The sequence below is a fragment of the Pseudophryne corroboree genome, chromosome 1 (assembly GCF_028390025.1).
Source record: "Pseudophryne corroboree isolate aPseCor3 chromosome 1, aPseCor3.hap2, whole genome shotgun sequence".
NCBI lineage: Eukaryota > Metazoa > Chordata > Amphibia > Anura > Myobatrachidae > Pseudophryne > Pseudophryne corroboree.
The window spans coordinates 33,638,035-33,663,771 of NC_086444.1; the positions used below are offsets into that span (position 1 = coordinate 33,638,035).

The window sequence follows — 25,737 nt, forward strand, 5'->3', positions numbered from 1 at the left end:
TCCAAAAGGCACATGGAAGTTCTGCCTTATAAGGGTGAGGAGTTGTTCGGGGATGGTCTCTCGGACCTCGTTTCCACAGCAACAGCTGGGAAGTCTACATTTTTACCCCATGTTCCCTCACAGCCAAAGAAAGCACCATATTATCAGGTACAGTCCTTTTGGCCCAATAGGGGCAAGCGGGTTAAAGGCGCGTCCTTTCTGCCCAGAGGCAGAGGTAGGCGGAAAAGCTGCAGCATACAGCCAGTTCCCAGGAGCAAAAGTCCTCCCCCGCTTCCTCTAAGTCCACAGCATGACGCTGGGGCTCCACAGGCGGAGCCAGGTACGGTGAGGGCCCGTCTCAAATATTTCAGCAATCAGTGGGCTCGCTCACGGGTGGATCCCTGGATCTTTCAAATAGTATCTCAGGGGTACAAGCTGGAATTCGAGACGTCTCCCCCCCCCCCCCCCCCCCCCGCCGTTTCCTCAATTCTGCCTTACCAACCACTCCCTCAGGCAGGGAGGCAGTGTTACAGGCAATTCGCAAGCTGTATTCACAACAGGTGATAGTAAAGGTGCCCCTACTTCAACAAGGACGGGGTTACTATTCCACAATGTTTGTGGTACCGAAACCAGACTGTTCGGTGAGACCCATTTTAAATTTGAAATCCTTGAACACATATATAAAAAAATTCAAGTTCAAGATGGAATCGCTCAGGGCGATTATTGCAAGCCTAGACGAGGGGGATTACATGGTATCACTGGACATCAAGGATGCTTACCTGCATGTCCCCATTTACCATCCTCACCAGGAGTACCTCAGATTTGTGGTACAGGATTGTCATTACCAATTCTAGACGTTGCCGTTCGGTCTATCCACGGCTCCGAGGGTCTTTACCAAGGTAATGGCTGAAATGATGATACTCCTTCGAAAGAAGGGAGTTTTAATTATCCCGTACTTGGACGATCTCCTGATAAAGGCGAGGTCCAGGGAGCAGTTGTTGGTCGGGGTAGCACTATCTTGGGAGGTGCTACAACAGCACGGCTGGGTTCTAAATATTCCAAAGTCACAGCTGATCCCTACGACACGTCTACTGTTCCTGGGGATGGTTCTGGACACAGAACAGAAAAAAGTATTTCTCCCGGAGGAGAAGGCCAAGGAGCTGTCATCTCTAGTCAGAGGCCTCCTAAAACCAAAACAGGTGTCGGTGCATCACTGCACGCGGATCCTGGGAAAGATGGTAGCTTCCTACGAAGCAATTCCATTCGGCAGGTTCCATGCAAGAACTTTTTAGTGGGACCTATTGGACAAGTGGTCCGGATCGCATCTTCAGATGCATCGGCTGATAACCCTGTCTCCAAGGACCAGGGTGTCTCTGCTGTGGTGGCTGCAGAGTGATCATCTTCAAGAGGGCCGCAGATTCGGCATACAGGACTGGGTCCTGGTGACCACGGATGCCAGCCTTCGAGGCTGGGGGGCAGTCACACAGGGAAGAAACTTCCAAGGACTATGGTCAAGTGAGGAGACTTCCCTGCACATAAATATTCTGGAACTGAGGGCCATTTACAATGCCCTAAGTCAGGCAAAACCCCTGCTTCAAAACCAGCCGGTACTGATCCAGTCAGACAACATCACGGCGGTCGCCCATGTAAATCGTCAGGGCGGCACAAGAAGCAGGATGGCAATGGCAGAAGCCACAAGGATTCTCCGATGGGCGGAAAATCACGTACTAGCACTGTCAGCAGTGTTCATTCCGGGAGTGGACAACTGGGAAGCAGACTTTCTCAGCAGGCACGACCTCCACCCGGGAGAGTGGGGACTTCATCCAGAAGTCTTCACGCTGATTGTAAATCGATGGGAACTGCCACAGGTGGACATGATGGCGTCCCGCCTAAACAAAAAACTAGAATATTGCGCCAGGTCAAGGGACCCTCAGGCGATAGCTGTGGACGCTCTAGTGACACCGTGGGTGTACCGGTCGGTTTATGTGTTCCCTCCTCTTCCTCTCATACCAAAGGTACTGAGGATAATAAGGAGAAGAGGAGTAAGAACTATACTCATTGTTCCGGATTGGCCAAGAAGAGCTTGGTACCCGGAACTTCAAGAAATGATCTCAGAGGACCCATGACCTCTGCCGCTCAGACAGGACCTGCTACAGCAGGGGCCCTGTCTGTTCCAAGACTTACCGCGGCTGCGTTTGACGGCATGGCGGTTGAACACCGGATTCTGAAGGAAAAGGGCATTCCGGAGGAAGTCATTCCTACGCTGATTAAAGCTAGGAAAGAAGTTACCGCAAACCATTATCCCCGCATTTGGCGAAAATATGTTGCGTGGTGTGAGGCCAGGCAGGCCCCAACGGAGGAATTTCAGCTAGGTCGATTTCTGCACTTCCTGCAGTCAGGGGTGACTATGGGCCTAAAATTGGGTTCCATTAAGGTCCAGATTTCGGCTCTATCGATTTTCTTCCAGAGAGAACTGGCTTCACTACCTGAAGTTCAGACTTTTATTAAGGGAGTGCTGCATATTCAGCCCCCTTTTGTGCCTCCAGTGGCACCTTGGGATCTCAACGTGGTGTTGGATTTCCTAAAGTCACATTGGTTTGAGCCACTAAAAACCGTGGATTTGAAATATCTCACGTGGAAAGTGGTCATGTTGTTGGCCTTGGCTTTGGCCAGACGTGTATCAGAATTGGCGGCTTTGTCATGTAAAAGCCCTTATCTGATTTTCCATATGGATAGGGTAGAATTGAGGACTCGTCCCCAGTTTCTCCCTAAAGTGGTATCAGCTTTTCATCTGAACCAACCTATCGTGGTGCCTGCGGCTACTAAAGACTTGGAGGCTTCCAAGTTGTTGGACGTAGTCAGGGCCCTGAAAGTCTATGTTTCCAGGACAGCTGGAGTCAGAAAGACTGACTCGCTATTTATCCTGTATGCGCCCAACAAGTTGGGTGCACCTGCTTCAAAGCAGACTATTGCTCGCTGGATCTGTAGTACGATTCAGCTTGCACATTCTGCGGCTGGACTGCCGCATCCTAAATCAGTGAAAGCCCATTCCACGAGGAAGGTGGGCTTTTCTTGGGCGGCTGCCCGAGGGGTCTCGGCTCTACAACTTTGCTGAGCAGCTACTTGGTCGGGGTCAAACACATTTGCAAAATTCTACAAGTTTGACACCCTGGCTGAGGAGGACCTAGAGTTTGCCCATTCGGTGCTGCAGAGTCATCCGCACTCTCCCGCCCGTTTGGGAGCTTTGGTATAATCCCCATGGTCCTTACGGAGTCCCAGCATCCACTTAAGACGTCAGAGAAAATAAGAATTTACTAACCGGTAATTCTATTTCTCGTAGTCCGTAGTGGATGCTGGGCGCCCATCCCAAGTGCGGATTGTCTGCAATACTTGTATATAGTTATTGTTTAACTAAAGGGTTATTGTTGAGCCATCTGTTGAGAGGCTCAGTTGTTATCATACTGTTAACTGGGTATAGTATCACGAGTTATACGGTGTGATTGGTGTGGCTGGTATGAGTCTTACCCGGGATTCAAAATCCTTCCTTATTGTGTCAGCTCTTCCAGGCACAGTATCCTAACTGAAGTCTGGAGGAGGGTCATAGTGGGAGGAGCCAGTGCACACCAGTAGTCTAAAGCTTTCTTTATAGTTGTGCCCAGTCTCCTGCGGAGCCGCTATTCCCCATGGTCCTTACGGAGTCCCAGCATCCACTACGGACTACGAGATATAGAATTACCGGTGAGTAAATTCTTATTTTCCATACTGCTTTGGAATGCCTGGGAGACTCCCGAATTTCAGGGAGCTTTCATGGGCCGCTCGGAGCAGGTCATTCTTCTGGACTTTGGCAGGGCCTTAATGATGCGTCAAAATGGCCTCAGTGACTGATGCCGCCAATTTCATTAATACGACTCCAATACTTTCCTCTCTGGGATCACCCAGGGGTTAGGCCGAAAAAGTAGGCTAATATCAATCAAATACCTATCTATATCAGACCCGATGTAACCAATAGCAGAGAGTTATTTAATCAAATAATAATGAGGAACGTCCAATATTATACCCAATCATTGTATACAGAGTAGTGCAAGGTTTTGTCTCTGTTTCTGAGATGTTCTCCTTACAGGTATCTTCCAGCCTGTTATATATTTTATCACCTTAGCAAACTGCGTCTTACTGTACAATATTTTTAAAGACCCCTTTCTGCACCTCTCCACCTCCCCGCATTAATGCATCTTCATCATGGACCCCTGCCTTTTGGGATCGTACTTTGCTGTTAGCAGAAACCTGTGTTGGCCAGCCCCAGACATCATCTACAAGTGCCGGCGCATAGCTACGGTGGCTTGGCTACTGATTGGGCGACTGTCATGGCTGCCATATGTTGCCGTGCTCTTAGCGCTCCCAGATGGTTACTGAAGATGGTCATCTAAGGTCTCAGAACTGAGCAACCACTAACTAGCTGCACTGGCTGTGTGATTTCTGTATCCTTCCAATGCCTGTATGACCTGATGGCTTGGCTTTGCTTGTGGAAGTTTTAGGTTTTCACATAATTATGGCAGTGTGCATTGATGACTTTTGTATGACTTGCAGAGTAAAGGGACCTGTGCCAGATCTAGTAAATAATTCTTGGTTGTTTCTCATTATTGGATTAAACCAATCATGGCACAGAGTAGAGAGTGTGAGAATTTCTATTATGTTGGGGGAATGCCTCCTAGAAATACATTTTACCCGCCACTGCTACAAGAAGGTGACATAAACATTCAGTTAAAAATAAATTGAGGAGACCCAACCTCTGGTACCAAGAACCTTCCGCCACCTCCCTAATACAACCGAGAACTTCCATGTAAGTGCACCCGCTCCACACTTATATCACATAATCCTGTTCCCCAAATTGAAATCATGTTATGTACTAATCTGAATTTAAGGATTTATGCCCCTGGAATGCCGCACTCCACCCACAGTAAGTGCTACAGTAACTTCAAACGTCACCATCTTGGCCTTAGTCTTATCAACCTACAACTATATTCACTTGTCCACTTCTTGCCTACAACTATGTGTTTCGGACATCTGTGCCTAGATAGGCACTACATCCTGGCACATCTTAGCACTGGATGTCCCAAACCAGCATTTTGCAGTGTGCTATTGCAGTTCGTAGATGATCTTAAAGCTGTAAAACCTCTAGCGGTTTTTGGGATTTATTTCATGTCCTGAAGAAGGCATGAAAATCCGTTTTCTTTTGACTTTTTATTTTTTTTGTACTAGCATTAACATGATCATTGCAGTCAGTGAAACATAAACCTAGAAACCTGGGGCACCAGTAAGTGTGCTGGTTCTCATTCCTGACCTTTCAGCCCTGTTGGCGGCCATTTTGTAGGCTGAATCACTGTTCATGATCGTGCCTTAATGGACAATATTTTCATGAGACCGGACTGATATTTATACAGTAAGAATAGACTGTATATTTATTAGCAAAGGCTGAGGTCCATGAAGCAATGGTTAAGTAGTAAATCCAAAGCCTCCATCTTTCTGCCCGCACAATGGCTGCCTCTGCTGTGACTCAGGATCACATTAATGTAACACTGCTGCAGATGGAAGTGAGCGTTTGCTGATGCCTGAGGCCTTTTCACTTATTACTTTTAAATCTATGAATATGAGGTGAGCAACATGTGACTGTAATGATAAGAGGGCGGGAAGCAAGCTGAGGAGATTGTGCTTTTCATGCCGTGTTTGTCGTTAGTTAATAAACTCTCTTTAATGCAGGAGCCTGATAAGGAACGAGTGGAGGAAGTAAGTACTGGTTACAGCATGTAGACTGCACTGGGTGATATTGGGTGATGTGAGGGGAGTGCTGTCATTGACGTGTTAGCGGATAGCTGTGCGGTGTGTTACACTGTCTCACTAAGTATTTGGTATTTCACATTGTGTCTAGTTGCACAGGAATGAAGATGTAGCAGTTACCTACAGACAATGGAAGCAGCCATGCTGTTGGAGACCAATGTTCTGTAGCAGTTGCCTACATACAGTGGGAGAAGCCATGCTGTTGGGGACCAATGTTCTGTAGCAGTTGCCTACACACCGTGGAATAAGCCATGCTGTTGAGGACCAATGTTCTGTAGCAGTTGCCTACAGATAGTGGAAGCAGCCATGCTGTTGGGGACCAATGTTCTGTAGCAGTTGCCTACAGATAGCTGAAGCAGCCATGCTGTTGGGGACCAATGTTCTGTAGCAGTTGCCTACAGATAGCGGAAGCAGCCATGCTGTTGGGGACCAATGTTCTGTAGCAGTTGCCTACAGACAATGGAAGCATCCATGCTGTTGGGGTCCAATGTTCTGTAGCAGTTGCCTACAGATAGTGGAAGCAGCCATGCTGTTGGGGACCAATGTTCTGTAGCAGTTGCCTACAGATAGCGGAAGCAGCCATGCTGTTGGGGACCAATGTTCTGTAGCAGTTGCCTACAGACAATGGAAGCATCCATGCTGTTGGGGACCAATGTTCTGTAGCAGTTGCCTACAGATAGTGGAAGCAGCCATACCGTTGGTGACCAATGTTCATTAAAAGCACTATTTTTTTTGCAAATTGATACATTCTGTTTGTTCTGCTTCCACTGGAGAGTAGTGTTCATTCTAGCACCCTGCCCCTTTCAAAATCTGTGCAGTTCCTCTTTCCTGCCTGGGGTGTCGCTCTCTGCTGTGGTGCTTCTAGCACACTCTCTGGTCTGTATCTCCATGATATAGGCCCTCATTCCGAGTTGTTCGCTCTCTAGTTGCTTTTAGCAGCCGTGCAAACGCTAAGCCGTCGCCCTCTGGGAGTGTATTTTAGCTTAGCAGAAGTGCGAACGAAAGGATCGCAGAGTGGCTACAAAATATTTTTGTGCAGCTTCAGAGTAGCTCTGACCTACTCCTAGCTTGCAAACACTGCAGACTATTTAGTTCCTGTTTTGACGTCACAAACACGCCCTGCGTTCGGCCAGCCACGCCTGCGTTTCCCCAGGCACGCCTGCGTTTGTACCTGACACGCCTGCGTTTTTCAGCACACTCCCTGATAACGGTCAGTTACCTCCCAGAAACGCCCACTTCCTGTCAATCACTCTGCGGCCAGCAGTGCGACTGAAAAGCGTCGCTAGACCTTGTGTGAAACTGCATCGGCTGTTGTGAAAGTACATCGCGCGTGCGCACTGCGCCGCATACGCATGTGCAGAAATGCCGTTTTTTTGCATCATCGCTGCGCAGCGAACATTTTTAGGTAGCGATCAACTTGGAATGACCCCCATAGACCAGACTCTGCTAGAAGCACCACAGCAGAGGGAGACGCCCCAGGCAGGAAAGAGGTACTAAATGAGTTTTGAAAGGTGCAGGGTGCTAAAATGAACACTAGGGGAGGTCACAGCTACACTATAATATATATATAATATGTTCTTGTTATTTGAAAATAAAGATTGCACCGTTTATTAATGTGCTGGCAATGATCAACATAAAAAGCCATCAGTGTCTCTCCCTGCATGTTGGATTTTATAATAATAATTAACAATACAAAGAGAAGATACTGAACCAAATTGTATGTATGTGTATATATAATACATATATATATATATATATATATATATATATATATATATATACAGTTGTGCTCATAAGTTTACATACCCTAGCAGAATTTGTGATTTTCTGGCCATTTGTCAGAGAATATGAATGATAACTCACAAACTTTTCTTTCACTCTTGGTTAGTGGTTGGGTGAAGCCATTTATTGTCAAACAACTGTGTTTACTCTTTTTAAATCATAATGACAACAGAAACTACCCAAATGACCCTGATCAAAAGTTTACATACCCTGGAGATTTTGGCCTGATAACATGCACACTAGGGTGCATCAAACGCCCCATGAATTTTTAAAAGTAAGAAAAATGATCTGTCCCCATGCTACATTTTTTAGAATTGTTAATGATATATTGCATACCAATTTTGAAGAATCTGAGATGATATCTATGTGGCCCATCATGCCCCTGAAGATTAAAGATTTCTATTAATTTCTATTTATTTTATTTTTTTACATTTTATTTCTATTTCTATAAATTACTATTTATTTTATCTGAAAAAGAAATAATGATTTGATTAATGGTTGGCTTCGTTTTGCTAAAGTTAGTAGTTTTGTATAATACAATAAACGTGCTTTAGTACCAAGATACAGACAATTTTTGAGTGTGGAGGTGGACCACCTAAGTCAAATCGTACATCAAAAAAAATTTGCACAGTTGTTTCTATGCTAAAAAGTTACATTTTAAGAATAGGGACAGCAAGCATTCCGAATGTCGGGGCGTTTGATGCACCCTGATGCACACAAGATGACACAAACGGGTTTGAATGGCTACTAAAGGTCTACAATGGCTACAATCTTTTTGCTTGTAATCAAAGTGTGTGTGCATAAAAGGTCAGTGAGTTTCTGGACTCCTGAAAGACCCTTGCATCTTTCATCCAGTGCTGCACTGACGTGTCTGGATTCTGAGTCATGGGGAAAGCAAAATAATTGTCAAAGGATCTGCGGGAAAAGGTAATTGAACTGTATAAAACAGGAAAGGGATATAAAAAGATATCCAAGCAATTGAGAATGCCAAACTCTAATTAAGAAGTGGAAAATGAGGGATTCTGTGGAAACCAAATCACGGTCAGGTAGACCAACAATAATTTCAGCCACAACTGCCAGGAAAATTGTTCGGGATGCAAAGAAAAATCCACAAATAACTTAAAGCTGAAATACAGGAGACTCTGAAAAAAAGTGGTGTGGTTGTTTCAAGATGCACAATAAAGAGGCATTTGAAGAAAAATGGGCTGCATGGTCGAGTCGCCAGAAGAAAGCCATTACTACGCAAATGCCACAAAGCATCCCGCTTACAATACTCCAAACAGCACAGAGACAAGCCTCCAAACTTCTGGAACAAAGTCATTTGGAGTCATGAGACCAAAATTGAACTTTTTGGCCACAACCATAAACGTTACATTTGGAGAGGAGTCAACAAGGCCTATGGTGAAAGGTACACCATTCCTACTGTGAAACACGGAGGTGGATCGCTGATGTTTTGGGGATGTGTGAGCTACAAAGGCACTGGAAACTTGGTCAAAATTGATGGCAAGATGAATGCAGCATGTTATCCGAAAATACTGGAGGAAAATTTGCACTCATCAGCCCGGAAGCTGCGCATGGGACGTACTTGGACGTTCCAACATGACAATGATCCAAAACACAAGGCCAAGTCGAGCTATAATTCGCTACAGCAGAATAAAGTGAAGGTTCTGGAGTGGCCATCTCAGTCTCCTGACCTCAATATCATTGAGCCACTCTGGGGAGATCTCAAACGTGCAGTTCATGCAAGACAGCCCAAGAATTCACAGGAACTGGAGGCTTTTTGCCAAGAAGAATGGGCAGCTTTACCATCTGAGAAAATAAAGAGCCTCATCCACAACTACCACAAAAGACTTCAATCTGTCATTGATGTTAAAGGGGGCAATACACGGTATTAAGAACTGGGGTATGTAAACTATTGATCAGGGTCATTTGGGTAGTTTCTGTTGTCATTATGATTTAAAAAGAGTAAACACAGTTGTTTGACAATAAATGGCTTCACCCAACCACTAACCATGAGTGAAAGAAAAAAGTTTGTGAGTTATCATTCATATTCTCTGACAAATGGGCAGAAAATCACAAATTCTGCTAGGGTATGTAAACTTAGGAGCACAACTGTATATATATATACTTGCTTTTTAGAGTATTTTGGTCCATATTGTTGCTTTTTTGTTTGGGGGGGGATTTTGCATTTTGATGATTCTTTTCCGAGCACGTATCTAACATATTGATTGTATATGTGTGTGTGCCGCTTGTGTGTAAAAGCTTTGTGTAATGCAGATACTGAGTGGCGTGGTATTTACTACTCTCTAGTGTTCAGTGCTAAGTGCTGTCCTGCTTGCATGCGTTCTAACGCTTATTGAAAGTTAGATGACGGGTTTGTGTACTGCTGGCACTGTATACATGTATTAGGAACAGTCAACTGACAGGGCGTGATTCTGATTCGCACGTATGACAATGTTCCCGTTGTTTGCACCTGCGCAGAGTATGCACAAGGTGCTGCTGCTATCTGGTCAGGCGTTATCATGTGGCAGCAAAGTGATGGGGTTCCTGGTAAGTGACTAGGAGGTGGTTAGTAGTGCACACAGACTCTGCAAGCAGGCATGGGAGGCCGTGGTCAGACAGAGACACTGCAACTGTCATAGGGATGGGGGCTGCATACACAGACGCACAGCGCAGGGATAGGAGGCCGTGGTCAGACGGAGACACTGCACCTGCTGTAGGGATGGGGGCTGCATACACAGACGCACAGCGCAGGGATAGGAGGCCGTGGTCAGACGGAGACACTGCACCTGCTGTAGGGATGGGGGCTGCATACACAGATGGACAGCGCAGGGATAGGAGGCCGTGGTCAGACGGAGACACTGCACCTGCTGTAGGGATGGGGGCTGCATACACAGATGGACAGCGCAGGGATAGGAGGCCGTGGTCAGACGGAGACACTGCACCTGTCATAGGGATGGGGGCTGCATACACAGACGCACAGAGCAGGTATAGGAGGCCGGGGTCAGACGGAGACACTGCACCTCCTTTAGGCCTGGAGCTTTTAATGGTGCGACCGGTGGTGGAGTAAAAGGACGCAGCATTTAGTATCATAGCGTGCACAAACACTAAAAGTGATCATCTCCATCCCAGCACATATGGGGAAACGGATATACAAAGGTCACTGGGTGCTACATCGACAGTTAATAAGTTAATGCCATATGGTCGACATGCATTAGGTCGACAGATGAAAGGTCAACATGCATTGAGATTGACGGGTTCAAAAGGTTGACGTGACAGCGGTCAATGCAAAGGGGTAAATTTACTAAGATGGGAGTTCTATTTAAGATGGTATGTTGCCCATAGCAACCAATGAGATTGTACTTCTCATTTATCTAGCACCGTCTAGAAGATAATACCTGGAATCTGATTGGTTGCTATGGGCAACATCCCATCTTAAATAGAACTCCCATCTTAGTAAATTTACCCCAAAGTTTTCTTTACATGTTTTCCCAGCTTTTGCTTGATTTACTATCCATGTGGCCTATGATTGGGAATAGTATCCTGTGGCTGGCACAGCGAGGCGTGGGGGTGCACCTTTCCACGGAATTGTGGTCACATATCATGAAACATACAAAGTGACACCCCCAATATGTGAAATCTTGCTGATGATTTCTGTTGAGCATTGTCATGTTGACCTTTTCACCTAGTCGACCTTTTTTACTGGTCGATCTTACCCACTGTCAACCTTTTACCTTGTCAACCTTTTGTCCCTGTCGACTTAATGCATGTCGACCATATGGGGTCAACCTAATGACCGTCTACCTAGACACTGTAGATCTTCCATATGACACCCATACACAGAAGGGAAGGAGTTTGTAGCAGCATTTGTAGTCCAATGGACGCTTCTGCGTGCGACTCACAATCAGGCCCAGAGCCACACAGGCATTTAGGGTATTTTTGCGGGTTTTTTTTTTTTCTTTCTTCATGTTTTATAATCTTGGTAGATGAAACCGCGAAGCACAGCCCGGGAACTTATTACACAGACCTTTTACAGAGCTGTGATGTCACCAAAGGTGTTATATTGTTAAAGCCTATTACAGCTGACATAGAGGGCCTGATTAGCACCCAGTGGAGGCTCCTTTCTCCTGTGCAAGTTGCGCAGCGCATGCGTCCAGAGCCGCGTCCAGGGCAGTGTTCAGAGTCGCAGCTGTGATGACACACTCAAAAGTGTATTGATAGGTAACAGGGAGGTGACTAAGCGGATGCACAGAGATGGTCTGTTTTATGGGCGTTTTGTGCACATGCAGATACACGGCTGTACACCAGGGGAGGGCGTGTACCGGTATTACAGCGTCTATAGATGCTCACAATGGGAGTCTCAGCCTTTAAACATGCCGACACACGGCTGTACACCAGGGGAGGGCGTGTACTGGTATTACAGCGTGTATAGATGCTCGCAGTGGGAGCTCAGTCCTTACACATGCCGACACACGGCTGTACACCAGGGGAGGGCGTGTACTGGTATTACAGCGTGTATAGATGCTCGCAGTGGGAGCTCAGCCCTTACACATGCCGACACACGGCTGTACACCAGGGGAGGGCGTGTACCGGTATTACAGTGTATATAGATGCTCGCAGTGGGAGCTCAGCCCTTACACATGCCGACACACGGCTGTACACCAGGGGAGGGCGTGTACCGGTATTACAGTGTATATAGATGATCACAGTGGGAGTCTCAGCCCTTACACATGCCGACACACGGTTGTACACCAGGGGAGGGCGTGTACCGGTATTACAGTGTCTATAGATGATCACAGTGGGAGCTCAGCCCATACACATGCTGACACACGGCTGTACACCAGGGTAGGGCGTGTACCGGTATTACAGTGTATATAGATGATCACAGTGGGAGTCTCAGCCCTTACACATGCCGACACACGGTTGTACACCAGGGGAGGGCGTGTACCGGTATTACAGTGTCTATTGATGCTCACAGTGGGAGTCTCAGCCCTTACACATGCCGACACATGTCTGTACACCAGGGGAGGGTGTGTACCGGTATTACAGTGTCTATTGATGCTCACAGTGGGAGTCTCAGCCCTTACACATGCAGACACACGTCTGTACACCAGGGGAGGGTGTGTACCGGTATTACAGCGTCTATAGATGCTCACAGTGGGAGTCTCAGCCCATACACATGCCGACACACGGCTGTACACCAGGGGAGGGCGTGTACCGGTATTACAGTGTCTATAAGTGCTCACAGTGGAAGCTCAGCCCTAACACATGCCGACACACGGCTGTACACCAGGGGAGGGCGTGTACCGGTATTACAGCGTCTATAGATGATCACAGTGGGAGTCTCAGCCCTTACACATGCAGACACACGGCTGTACACCAGGGGAGGGCGTGTACCATATTACAGCGTCTATAGATGCTCACGGTGGGAGTCTCAGCCCTTACACATGCAGACACACGGCTGTACACCATGGGAGGGCGTGTACCGGTATTACAGCGTCTATAGATGCTCACGGTGGGAGTCTCAGCCCTTACACATGCAGACACACGGCTGTACACCAGGGGAGGGTGTGTACCGGTTATACAGTGTCTATAGATACTCAGTGTGAGCTCATCCCTTACACATGCCGACACACGGCTGTACACCAGGGGAGGGCGTGTACCGGTATTACAGCGTCTATAGATGATCACAGTGGGAGTCTCAGTCCTTACACATGCAGACACATAGCTGTACACCAGGGGAGGGCGTGTACTGGTATTACAGTGTCTATAGTGCTCACAGTGGAAGTCTCAGCCCATACACATGCAGACACACGGCTGTACACCAGGGGAGGGCGTGTACCGGTATTACAGTGTCTATAGATGCTCACAGTGGGAGTCTCAGCCCTTACACATGCAGACACACGGCTGTACACCAGGGGAGGGCGTGTACCGGTATTATAGCGTCTATAGATGCTCACAGTGGGAGTCTCAGCCCTTACACATGCAGACACACGGCTGTACACCAGGGGAGGGCGTGTACCGGTATTACAGCGTCTATAGATGCTCACAGTGGGAGTCTCAGCCCTTAAACATGCAGACACACTGCTGTACACCAGGGGAGGGCGTGTACCGGTATTACAGCGTCTATAGATGATCACAGTGGGAGTCTCAGCCCTTACACATGTAGACACACGGCTGTACACCAGGGGAGGGCGTGTACCGGTATTACAGCGTCTATAGATGATCACAGTGGGAGTCTCAGCCCTTACACATGCAGACACACGGCTGTACACCAGGGGAGGGCGTGTACCGGTATTACAGTGTCTTAAGATGCTCACAGTGGGAGTCTCGGCCCTTACACATGCCGACACACGGCTGTACACCAGTGGAGGGCGTGTACCGGTATTACAGTGTTTATAGATGCTCACAGTGGGAGTCTCAGCCCTTACACATGCAGACACATGGCTGTACACCAGGGGAGGGCGTGTACCGGTATTACAGTATCTATAGATGCTCACAGTGGGAGTCTCAGCCCTTACACATGCCGACACACGGCTGTACACCAGGGGAGGGCGTGTACCGGTATTACAGTGTCTATAGATGCTCACAGTGGGAGTCTCAGCCCTTAGATATACCGAAACACGGCTGTACACCAGGGGAAGGCGTGTACCGGTTATACAGCGTCTATAGATGCTCACAGTGGGAGTCTCAGCCCTTACACATGCCGACACACGGCTGTACACCAGGGGAGGGCGTTTACCGGTATTACAGTGTCTATAGGTGCTCACAGTGGGAGCTCAGCCCATACACATGCCGACACACGTCTGTACACCAGGGGAGGGCGTGTACCGGTATTACAGCGTCTATAGATGCTCACAGTGGGAGTCTCAGCCCATACACATGCCGACACACGTCTGTACACCAGGGGAGGGCGTGTACCGGTATTACAGTGTCTATAGATACTCAGTGTGAGCTCATCCCTTACACATGCCGACACACGGCTGTACACCAGGGGAGGGCGTGTACCGGTATTACAGCGTCTATAGATGCTCACAGTGGGAGTCTCAGCCCTTAAACATGCAGACACACGGCTGTACACCAGGGGAGGGCGTGTACCGGTATTACAGCGTCTATAGATGATCACAGTGGGAGTCTCAGCCCTTACACATGTAGACACACGGCTGTACACCAGGGGAGGGTGTGTACCGGTATTACAGCGTCTATAGATGATCACAGTGGGAGTCTCAGCCCTTACACATGCAGACACACGGCTGTACACCAGGGGAGGGCGTGTACCGGTATTACAGTGTCTATAGATGCTCACAGTGGGAGTCTCAGCCCTTACACATGCCGACGCACGGCTGTACACCATGGGAGGGCGTGTACCGGTATTACAGTGTCTATAGATGCTCACAGTGGGAGTCTCAGCCCTTAGATATGCCGAAACACGACTGTACACCAGGGGAGGACGTGTACCGGTATTACAGCGTCCATAGATGCTCACAGTGGGAGTCTCAGCCCTTACACATGCCGACACACGGCTGTACACCATGGGAGGGCGTGTACCGGTATTACAGCGTCTATAGATGCTCACAGTTTGAGCTCAGTCCTTACACAAGCCGACACATAGCTGTACACCAGGGGAGGGTGTGTACTGGTATTACAGTGTCTTAAGATGCTCTCAGTGGGAGTCTCGGCCCTTACACATGCCGACACGCGGCTGTACACCAGGGGAGGGTGTGTACCGGTATTACAGTCTCTATAGATGCTCACAGTGGGAGTCTCAGCCCTTACACATGCCGACACACGGCTGTACACCAGGGGAGGGCGTGTACCGGTATTACAGTGTCTATAGATGCTCACAGTAGGAGTCTCAGCTCTTACACATGCCGACACACGGCTGTACACCAGGGGAGGGCGTTTACCGGTATTGCAGTGTATGTAGATGCTCACAGTGGGAGCTCAGTTCTTACACATGCCAACACACGGCTGTACTCCAGGGGAGGGCGTGTATCGGTATTACAGTGTCTATAGATGCTCACAGTGGGAGTCTCAGCCCTTACACATGCAGACAAACGGCTGTACACCAGGGGAGGGCGTGTACCGGTATTAAAGCGTCTATAGATGCTCACAGTGGGAGCTCAGCCCTAACACATGCCGACACACGGCTGTACACCAGGGGAGGGCGTTTACCGGTATTCCAGTGTCTATAGATGCTCACAGTGGGAGTCTCAGCCCTTACACATGCCGACACACATCTGTACACCAGGGGAGGGCGTGTACCGGTATTACAGCGTCTATAGATGCTCACAGTGGGAGTCTCAGCCCTTACACATGCCGACACACGGCTGTACACCAGGGGAGGGCGTGTACCGGTATTATAGCGTCTATAGATGCTCACAGTGGGAGTCACATACCTTAGATATGCCGACACACGGCTGTACACCAGGGGAAAGCGTGTACCAGTTATACAGCGTCTATAGATGCTCACAGTGGGAGTCTCAGCCCTTACATATGCAGACACACGGCTGTACACCATGGGAGGGCGTGTACCGGTATTACAGCGTCTATAGATGCTCACAGTGGGAGTCTCAGCCCTTACACATGCCGACGCACGGCTGTACACCAGGGGAGGGCGTGTACCGGTATTACAGTGTCTATAGATGCTCACAGTGGGAGTCTCAGCCCTTAGATATGCCGAAACACGACTGTACACCAGGGGAGGACGTGTACCGGTATTACAGCGTCCATAGATGCTCACAGTGGGAGTCTCAGCCCTTACACATGCCGACACACGGCTGTACACCATGGGAGGGCGTGTACCGGTATTACAGCGTCTATAGATGCTCACAGTGGGAGTCTCAGCCCTTACACATGCCAACACACGGCTGTACACCAGTGGAGGATCTGTACGGGTATTTCTCTAACGTCCTAGTGGATGCTGGGAACTCCGTAAGGACCATGGGGAATAGCGGGCTCCGAAGGAGGCTGGGCACTCTAGAAAGATTTATGACTACCTGGTGTGCACTGGCTCCTCCCACTATGACCCTCCTCCAAGCCTCAGTTAGATCTTGTGCCCGGCCGAGGTTGGATGCACACTAGGGGCTCTCCTGAGCCCTTAGAAAGAAATTATAGATTTAGGTTTTTTATTTTCAGTGAGACCTGCTGGCAACAGGCTCACTGCAGCGAGGGACTAAGGGGAGAAGAAGCAAACTCGCCTGCTTGCAGCCGGATTGGGCTTCTTAGGCTACTGGACACCATTAGCTCCAGAGGGATCGACCGCAGGCCCAGTACTTGGTGTTCGGTCCCGGAGCCGCGCCGCCGTCCCCCTTACAGAGCCAGAAGCAAGAAGAGGTCCGGAAAAACGGCGGCAGAAGACATCAGTCTTCACCAAGGTAGCGCACAGCACTGCAGCTGTGCGCCATTGCTCCTCATGCACACCACACACTCCGGTCACTGAGGGTGCAGGGCGCTGGGGGGGGGGCGCCCTGAGCAGCAATATAAACACCTTGGCTGGCAAAAATACATCACATATAACCCCCAGGGCTATATGGATGTAAATTAACCCCTGCCAGATTCCATAAAAATGCGGGAGAAAAGTCAGCGAAAAAGGGGCGGAGCCTATCTCCTCAGCACACTGGCGCCATTTTTCCCTCACAGCTCCGTTGGAGGGAAGCTCCCTGGCTCTCCCCTGCAGTCTACACTACAGAACAGGGTTAAAACAGAGAGGGGGGGCACTAAATTTAGGCGCAGTATAATTATATAAAAGCAGCTATAGGGGACATAACTCAGTTAGTCCCTGCATTATATAGCGCTCTGGTGTGTGCTGGCATACTCTCACTCTGTCCCCCCAAAGGGCTTTTGTGGGTCCTGTCCTCATTGGAGCATTCCTTGTGTGTGTGCGGTGTGTCGGTACGGCTGTGTCGACATGTTTGATGAGGAGACTTATGTGGAGGCGGAGCAGATGCCGATAAATGAGATGTCGCCCCTGTGGGCCGACACCAGAGTGGATGGATAGGTGGAAGGTATTAACCGACAGTGTCAACTCCTTACATAAAAGGCTGGATGACGTAACAGCTATGGGACAGCCGGCTTCTCAGCCCGTGCCTGCCCAGACGTCTCAAAGGCCATCAGCGCTCCCTCAGATGGCAGACAATGTCGACACGGAGTCTGCCTCCAGTGTCGACGAGGTTGAGACATATACACAATCCACTAGGAACATCCGTTACATGATCCCGGCAATATAAAATGTGTTACACATTTCTGACATTAACCCAAGTACCACTAAAAACAAAGGGTTTTATGTGTGAGGAGAAAAAGCAGGCAGTGTTTTGTTCCCCCATCAAATGAGTGAATGAAGTGTGAAAAAGCGTGGGTTTCCCCGATAAGAAACTGGTAATTTCTAACAAGTTACTGATGGCGTACCCTTTCCCGCCAGAGGATAAGTTACGCTGGGAGATATCCCCTAGGGTGGATAAGGCGCTCACACGTTTGTCAAGGTGGCACTGCCGTCTTAGGATACGGCCACTTTGAAGGTACCTGCTGATAAATAGCAGGAGGCTATCCTGAAGTCTGTAATTACACACTCCGGTACTAGACTGAGACCTGCAGACTGCTGCAGCGTGGTCTGTACCCCTTTCAAACAGGGATACTATTTTGCGAACATAAGACGTCGTCTTATATATGAGGGATGCACAGAGGAATATTTTGCCGGCTGGCATCCTGAATTATTGCAATGTCCATTCTGTCAGGAGGGTATTGGAGACCCGACACTGGACAGGTGATGCTGACTTTAAAAGGCTCATAGAGCCTTATAAGGGTGAGGAATTGGTTGGGGATGGTCTCTGGGACCTGGTATCCACAGCAACAGCTGGGATGAAAATATTTTACCTCAGGTTTCCTCACAGCCTAAGAAAAGCACTGTATTATCAGGTACAGTCCTTTCGCCTTCAAAAAAGCAGGCGGGTCAAACGAGGGAAGAGGGAAAAAGCTGCACCAGCAGCCAGTTCCCAGAATCAAAATTCTTCCCCTGCTTCCTCTGAGTCCACCGCATGACGCGGGGGCTCCACAGGCGTAGCCAGGTACGGTGGGGGGGCCGCCTCAAAAATTTCAGCGATCAGTGGGCTCGCTCACAGGTGGATCCCTGGATCCTTCAAGTAGTATCTCAGGGGTACAAGCTGGAAGTCGAGGCGTCTCCCCCCCGCCGTTTACTCAAATCTGCCTTGCCGACAACTCCCTCAGGCAGGGAGGCTGTGCTAGAGGCAATTCACAAGCTGTATTCCCAGCAGGTGATAGTCAAGGTGCCCCTACTTCAACAAGGACGGGGTTACTATTCCACACTGTTTGTGGTACCGAAACCAGCCGGTTCGGTGAGACCCATTTTAAAATGGAAATCGTTGAACACTTACATAACAAAGTTCAAGATGGAACGCTCAGGGCGGTTATTGCAAGCCTGGACGAGGGGGATTACATGGTATCCCTGGACATCAAGGATGCTTACCTGCATGTCCCTATTTACCTTCCTCACCAGGAGTACCTCAGATTGTGGTACAGGATTGCCATTACCAATTCCAGACACTACCGTTTGGACTGTCCACGGCACCGAGGGTGTTTACCAAGGTAATGGCAGAAATGATGATACTCCTTCAAAAAAAAAGGGAGTTTTTATTTATCCCATACTTGGACGATCTTCTTATAAAGGCAAGGTCCAGGGAGCAGTTACTGGTCGGAGTAGCACTATCTCAGGAGGTGCTACAACAGCATGGCTGGATTCTGAACATTCCAAAGTCACAGCTGGTTCCTTCCACTCGCTTACTGTTCCTGGGGATGATTTTGGACACAGAACAGAAAAAAGGGTTTCTCCCGCAGGAGAAAGCCAAAGAGCTGTCATCTCTAGTCAGAGACCTCCTAAAACCAAAAAGGGTATCGGTGCATCGTTGCACACGAGTCCTGGGAAAAATGGTGGCTTCATACGAAGCAATTCCATTCGGCAGGTTCCATGCGAGGACCTTCCAGTGAGACCTCTTAGATAAGTGGTCGGAATCGCATCTTCAAATGCATCAAATGATAACCCTGTCTCCAAGGACCAGGGTGTCTCTACTGTGGTGGATGCAGGGTGCTCATCTTCTAGAGGGCCGCAGTTTCGGCATACAGGACTGGGTCCTGGTGACCACGGATGCCAGCCTTCAAGGCTGGGGAGCAGTCACACAGGGAAGAAACTTCCAGGGCCTATGGTCAAGTCAGGAGACTTCCCTACATATAAATTCTGGAACTGAAGGCCATTTACAATGCCCTAAGTCAGGCAAGACCCCTGCTTCAAAACCAGCCGGTACTGATACAGTCAGACAACATCACGGCAGTCGCCCATGTGACCCGACAGGGCGGCACAAGAAGCAGGATGGCAATGGCAGAAGCCACAAGGATTCTCCGATGGGCGGAAAATCACGTACTAGCACTGTCAGCAGTGTTCATTCCGGGAGTGGACAACTGGGAAGCAGACTTCCTCAGCAGACACGACCTACACCCGGGAGAGTGGGGACTTCATCCAGAAGTCTTCCTGCTGTTGGTAAACCGTTGGGAAAGGCCACAGGTGGACATGATGGCATCCCGCCTCAACAAAAAGCTAAAGAGATATTGCGCCAGGTCAAGGGACCCTCAGGCGATAGCTGTGGACGCTCTACTGACACCGTGGGTGTACCAGTCGGTTTATGTGTTCCCTACTCTGCCTCTCATACCAAAGGTACTGAGAATAATAAGATGGCGAGGAGTAAGAACGATACTCGTGGGTCCGGATTGGCCAAGAAGGGCTTGGTACCCGGAACTTCAGGAAATGATATCAGAGGATCCATGGCCTCTGCCGCTCAGACAGGACCTGCTTCAGCAGGGGCCCTGTCTGTTCCAAGACTTACCGCGGCTGCGTTTGACGGCATGGCGATTGAGCGCCGGATCCTGAAGGAAAAGGGTATTCCGGAAGAAGTCATTCCTGCGCTTATTAAAGCCAGGAAAGATGTTACGGCAAAGCATTATCACCGCATGTGGCGGAAATATGTTGCATGGTGCGAGGCCAAAAAGGCCCCAACAGAGGAATTTCCACTAGGTCGATTTCTACATTTCCTGCAAGCAGGAGTGAATATGGGCCTAAGTCTAGGCTCCATTAAAGTACAGATCTCGGCTCTGTCGATTTTCTTTCAAAAAGAATTAGCTTCAGTACCTGAAGTTCAGACATTGTGAAAGGAGTGCTGCATATTCAGCCCCCGTTTGTGCCCCCTGTGGCACCTTGGGATCTCAACGTGGTGTTGAGTTTTTCTTAAAATCACATTGGTTTGAGCCACTAAAAACCGTGGATCTAAAATATCTCACGTGGAAAGTGGTCATGTTATTGGCCTTGGCTTCAGCCAGGCGAGTGTCAGAATTGGCGGCTTTATCATGTAAAAGCCCTTATCTGATTTTCCATATGGATAGGGCAGAATTGAGGACTCGTCCCCAATTTCTTCCTAAGGTGGTGTCAGCGTTTCTAAATGAAAGAGGGAGGAAGATGACCACAAGACGGTCATCTGCCAAAGAAAGCTTACTTTGTGGTGCACTCTTTTATTGAATTTAAATATGTAATGGTTATTTAATTAAAACTTAACATTTAATTAATCTTTTTATAATATTGTGATCGAAGTCAGACATAGACAACATGGATTAGTCAATAATGACCTATGGTGATCCCAAAAAGATTTTTTTGGGAGGGAGGGGAAATTTCTTTCGTATATAGAAAGTGTATATATAACATAATACAGCATATATAAGTGATTACGGGTTAACAAATATAAACACTTTAGTGTCAATTTGGAATTACTTTGGTGTATAACCCCACTTATACTGTATAGCGATAAAAATGTAGAACAAAATGTGAAAATATAATATCGAACACTTGTTAGCGGGTTGTAATATATTCAAAGAAACCCTTCAAAATTAATAATTGGGTCTCTACATAAATACCCGATTGCGGTACTCGTTTACCTCAGCTGAAGCATTTCTCCCTTATTTGAACAAATGTAACAGAGTGTCCTCTAAGAAGGCAGGAGTCGTGGGTATTAATTAAATCACAGTACGTGTCAGCGTTTCACCTGAACCAGCCTATTGTGGTGCCGGCGGCTACTAGTGAATTGGAGGACTCCAAGTTGCTAGACGTTGTCAGGGCCCTGAAAATATATGTTTCCAGGACGGCTGGAGTCAGAAACTCTGACTCGCTGTTTATCCTGTATGCACCCAACAAGCTGGGTGCTCCTGCTTCTAAGCAGTCTATTGCTCGCTGGATTTGTAGTACAATTCAGCTTGCACATTCTGTGGCAGGCATACCACAGCCAAAATCTGTAAATGCCCATTCCACAAGGAAGGTGGGCTCATCTTGGGCGGCTGCCCGAGGGGTCTCGGCTTTACAACTTTGCCGAGCAGCTTCTTGGTCAGGGGCAAACACGTTTGCAAAATTCTACAAATTTGATACCCTGGCTGAGGAGGACCTGGAGTTCTCTCATTCGGTGCTACAGAGTCATCCGCACTCTCCCGCCCGTTTGAGAGCTTTGGTATAATCCCCATGGTCCTTACGGAGTTCCCAGCATCCACTAGGACGTTAGAGAAAATAAGAATTTACTCACCGGTAATTCTATTTCTCGTAGTCCGTAGTGGATGCTGGGCGCCCATCCCAAGTGCGGATTGTCTGCAATACTTGTAAATAGTTATTGTTAACTAAAGGGTTATTGTTGAGCCATCTGTTGAGAGGCTCAGTTGTTTTCATACTGTCAAACTGGATATAGTATCACGAGTTGTACGGTGTGATTGGTGTGGCTGGTAAGAGTCTTACCTGGGATTCTAAATCCTTCCTTATTATGTCTGCTCGTCCGGGCACAGTGTCCTAACTGAGGCTTGGAGGAGGGTCATAGTGGGAGGAGCCAGTGCACACCAGGTAGTCATAAATCTTTCTAGAGTGCCCAGCCTCCTTCGGAGCCCGCTATTCCCCATGGTCCTTACGGAGTTCCCAGCATCCACTACGGACTACGAGAAATAGAATTACCGGTGAGTAAATTCTTATTTTTAGCGTCTATAGATGCTCACAGTCGGAGTGTCAGCCCTTACACATGCCGACACACGGCTGTACACCAGGGGAGGGCGTGTACCAGTATTATAGCGTCTATAGATGCTCACAGTGGGAGTCACATACCTTAGATATGCCGACACACGGCTGTACACCAGGGGAAGGCGTGTACCAGTTATACAGCGTCTATAGATGCTCACAGTCGGAGTGTCAGCCCTTATACATGCCGACACACGGCTGTACACCAGGGGAGGGCGTGTACCGGTATTACAGCGTCTATAGATGCTTACAGTGGGAGTCTCAGCCCTTACACATGCCGACACACTGCTGTACACCAGGGGATGGCATGTACCAGTATTACAGTGTCTTAAGATGCTCACAGTGGGAGTCTCGGCCCTTACACATGCCGACACGCGGCTGTACACCAGGGGAGGGCGTGTACCGGTATTACAGTGTCTATAGATGCTCACAGTGGGAGTCTCAGCCCTTACACATGCCGACACACGGCTGTACACCAGGGGAGGGCATTTACCGGTATTACAGTGTATATAGATGCTCACAGTGGGAGTCTCAGCCCTTACACATGCCAACACACGGCTGTACACCAGGGGAGGGCGTGTACCGGTATTACAGTGTCTATAGATGCTCACAGTGGGAGTCTCAGCCCTTACACATGCAGACACACGGCTGTACACCAGGGGAGGGCGTGTACCGGTATTACAGCGTCTATACATGCTCACAGTGGGAGTCTCAGCCCTTACACATGCAGACACACGGCTGTACACCAGGGGAGGGCGTGTACCGGTATTATAGCGTCTATAGATGCTCACAGTGGGAGTCTCAGCCCTTACACATGCCGACACACGGCTGTACACCATGGGAGGGCGTGTACCGGTATTACAGCGTCTATAGATGCTCACAGTTTGAGCTCAGTCCTTACACATGCCGACACATAGCTGTACACCAGGGGAGGGCATGTACCGGTATTACAGTGTCTTAAGATGCTCACAGTGGGAGTCTCAGCCCTTACACATGCCGACACACGGCTGTACACCAGGGGAGGGCGTGTACCGGTATTATAGCATCTATAGATGCTCACAGTGGGAGTCTCAGCCCTTACACATGCCGACACACGGCTGTACACTAGGAGAGGGCGTGTACCGGTATTACAGCATCTATAAATGCTCACAGTGGGAGTCTCAGCCCTTACACATGCCGACACATGGCTGTACACCAGGGGAGGGCGTGTACCGGTATTACAGTGTCTATAGATGCTCACAGTGGGAGTCTCAGCCCTTACACATGCAGACAAACGGCTGTACACCAGGGGATGGCGTGTACCGGTGTTACAGCATCTATCGATGCTCACAGAGGGAGTCTCAGCCCTTACACATGCAGACACACGGCTGTACACCAGGGGAGGGTGTGTACCGGTATTACAGCGTCTATAGATGCTCACAGTGGGAGTCTCAGCCCTTACACATGCCGACACACGTCTGTACACCAGGGGAGGGCGTGTACCGGTATTACAGCGTCTATAGATGCTCACAGTGGGAGTCTCGGCCCTTACACATGCCGACACACGTCTATACACCAGGGGAGGGCGTGTACCGGTATTACAGTGTCTATAGATGCTCACAGTGGAAGCTCAGTTCTTACACATGCCGACACACGGCTGTACACCAGGGGAGGGCGTGTACCAGTATTACAGCGTGTATAGATGCTCACAGTGGGAGTCTCAGCCCTTACACATGCAGACACACGGCTGTACACCAGGGGAGGGCATGTACCGGTATTATAGCATCTATAGATGCTCACAGTGGGAGCTCAGTCCTTACACATGCCGACACACTGCTGTACACCAGGGGAGGGCGTGTACCGGTATTACAGTGTCTATAGATACTCACAGTGGGAGTCTCAGCCCTTACACATGTAGACACACGGCTGTACACCAGGGGAGGGCGTGTACCGGTATTACAGCGTCTATAGATGATCACAGTGGGAGTCTCAGCCCTTACACATGCAGACACACGGCTGTACACCAGGGGAGGGCGTGTACCGGTATTATAGCGTCTATAGATGCTCACAGTGGGAGTCACAGACCTTAGATATGCCGACACACGGCTGTACACCAGGGGAAGGCGTGTACCGGTTATACAGCGTCTATAGATGCTCACAGTGGGAGTCTCAGCCCTTACATATGCAGACACACGGCTGTATACCATGGGAGGGCGTGTACCGGTATTACAGCGTCTATAGATGCTCACAGTGGGAGTCTCAGCCCTTACACATGCAGACACACGGCTGTACACCAGGGGAGGGCGTGTACCGGTATTACAGCGTCTATAGATGCTCACAGTTTGAGCTCAGTCCTTACACATGCCGACACATAGCTGTACACCAGGGGAGGGCGTGTACTGGTATTACAGTGTCTATAGTGCTCACAGTGGAAGTCTCAGCCCATACACATGCAGACACACGGCTGTACACCAGGGGAGGGCGTGTACCGGTATTACAGTGTCTATAGATACTCACAGTGGGAGTCTCAGCCCTTACACATGCAGACACACGGCTGTACACCAGGGGAGGGCGTGTACCGGTATTACAGCGTCTATAGATGCTCACAGTTTGAGCTCAGTCCTTACACATGCCGACACATAGCTGTACACCAGGGGAGGGCGTGTACCGGTATTAAAGTGTCTATAGTGCTCACAGTGGAAGTCTCATCCCTTACACATGCAGACACACGTCTGTACCCCAGGGGTGGGCGTGTACCGGTATTACAGTGTTTATAGATGCTCACAGTGGGAGTCTCAGCCCTTACACATGCAGACACACGGCTGTACACCAGGGGAGGGCGTGTACCGGTATTACAGTGTCTATAGATGCTCACAGTGGGAGTCTCAGCCCTTACACATGCCGACGCACGGCTGTACACCAGGGGAGGGCGTGTACCGGTATTACAGTGTCTATAGATGCTCACAGTGGGAGTCTCAGCCCTTAGATATGCCGAAACACGGCTGTTCACCAGGGGAAGGCGTGTACCGGTTATACAGCGTCTATAGATGCTCACAGTGGGAGTC

The 25,737-nt window shown here is 48.9% G+C and overlaps 1 protein-coding gene across 4 annotated transcripts in view; it reads left to right on the forward strand.

Moving 5' to 3' along the window:
* Window positions 1-25,737, forward strand: part of PIK3C3 (phosphatidylinositol 3-kinase catalytic subunit type 3) — a 365,653-nt gene that overhangs the window by 62,619 nt on the left and 277,297 nt on the right. For 3 of the 4 annotated variants that reach the window (XM_063958224.1, XM_063958242.1, XM_063958250.1), the window contains exon 5: window positions 5,734-5,760. The exons of the other annotated variant lie outside the window; for it this stretch is intronic. In XM_063958224.1, coding sequence (XP_063814294.1) covers window positions 5,734-5,760 — 27 coding nt within the window. The remainder of the gene's footprint in view (window positions 1-5,733; window positions 5,761-25,737) is intronic. 4 annotated transcript variants of the gene reach the window in all.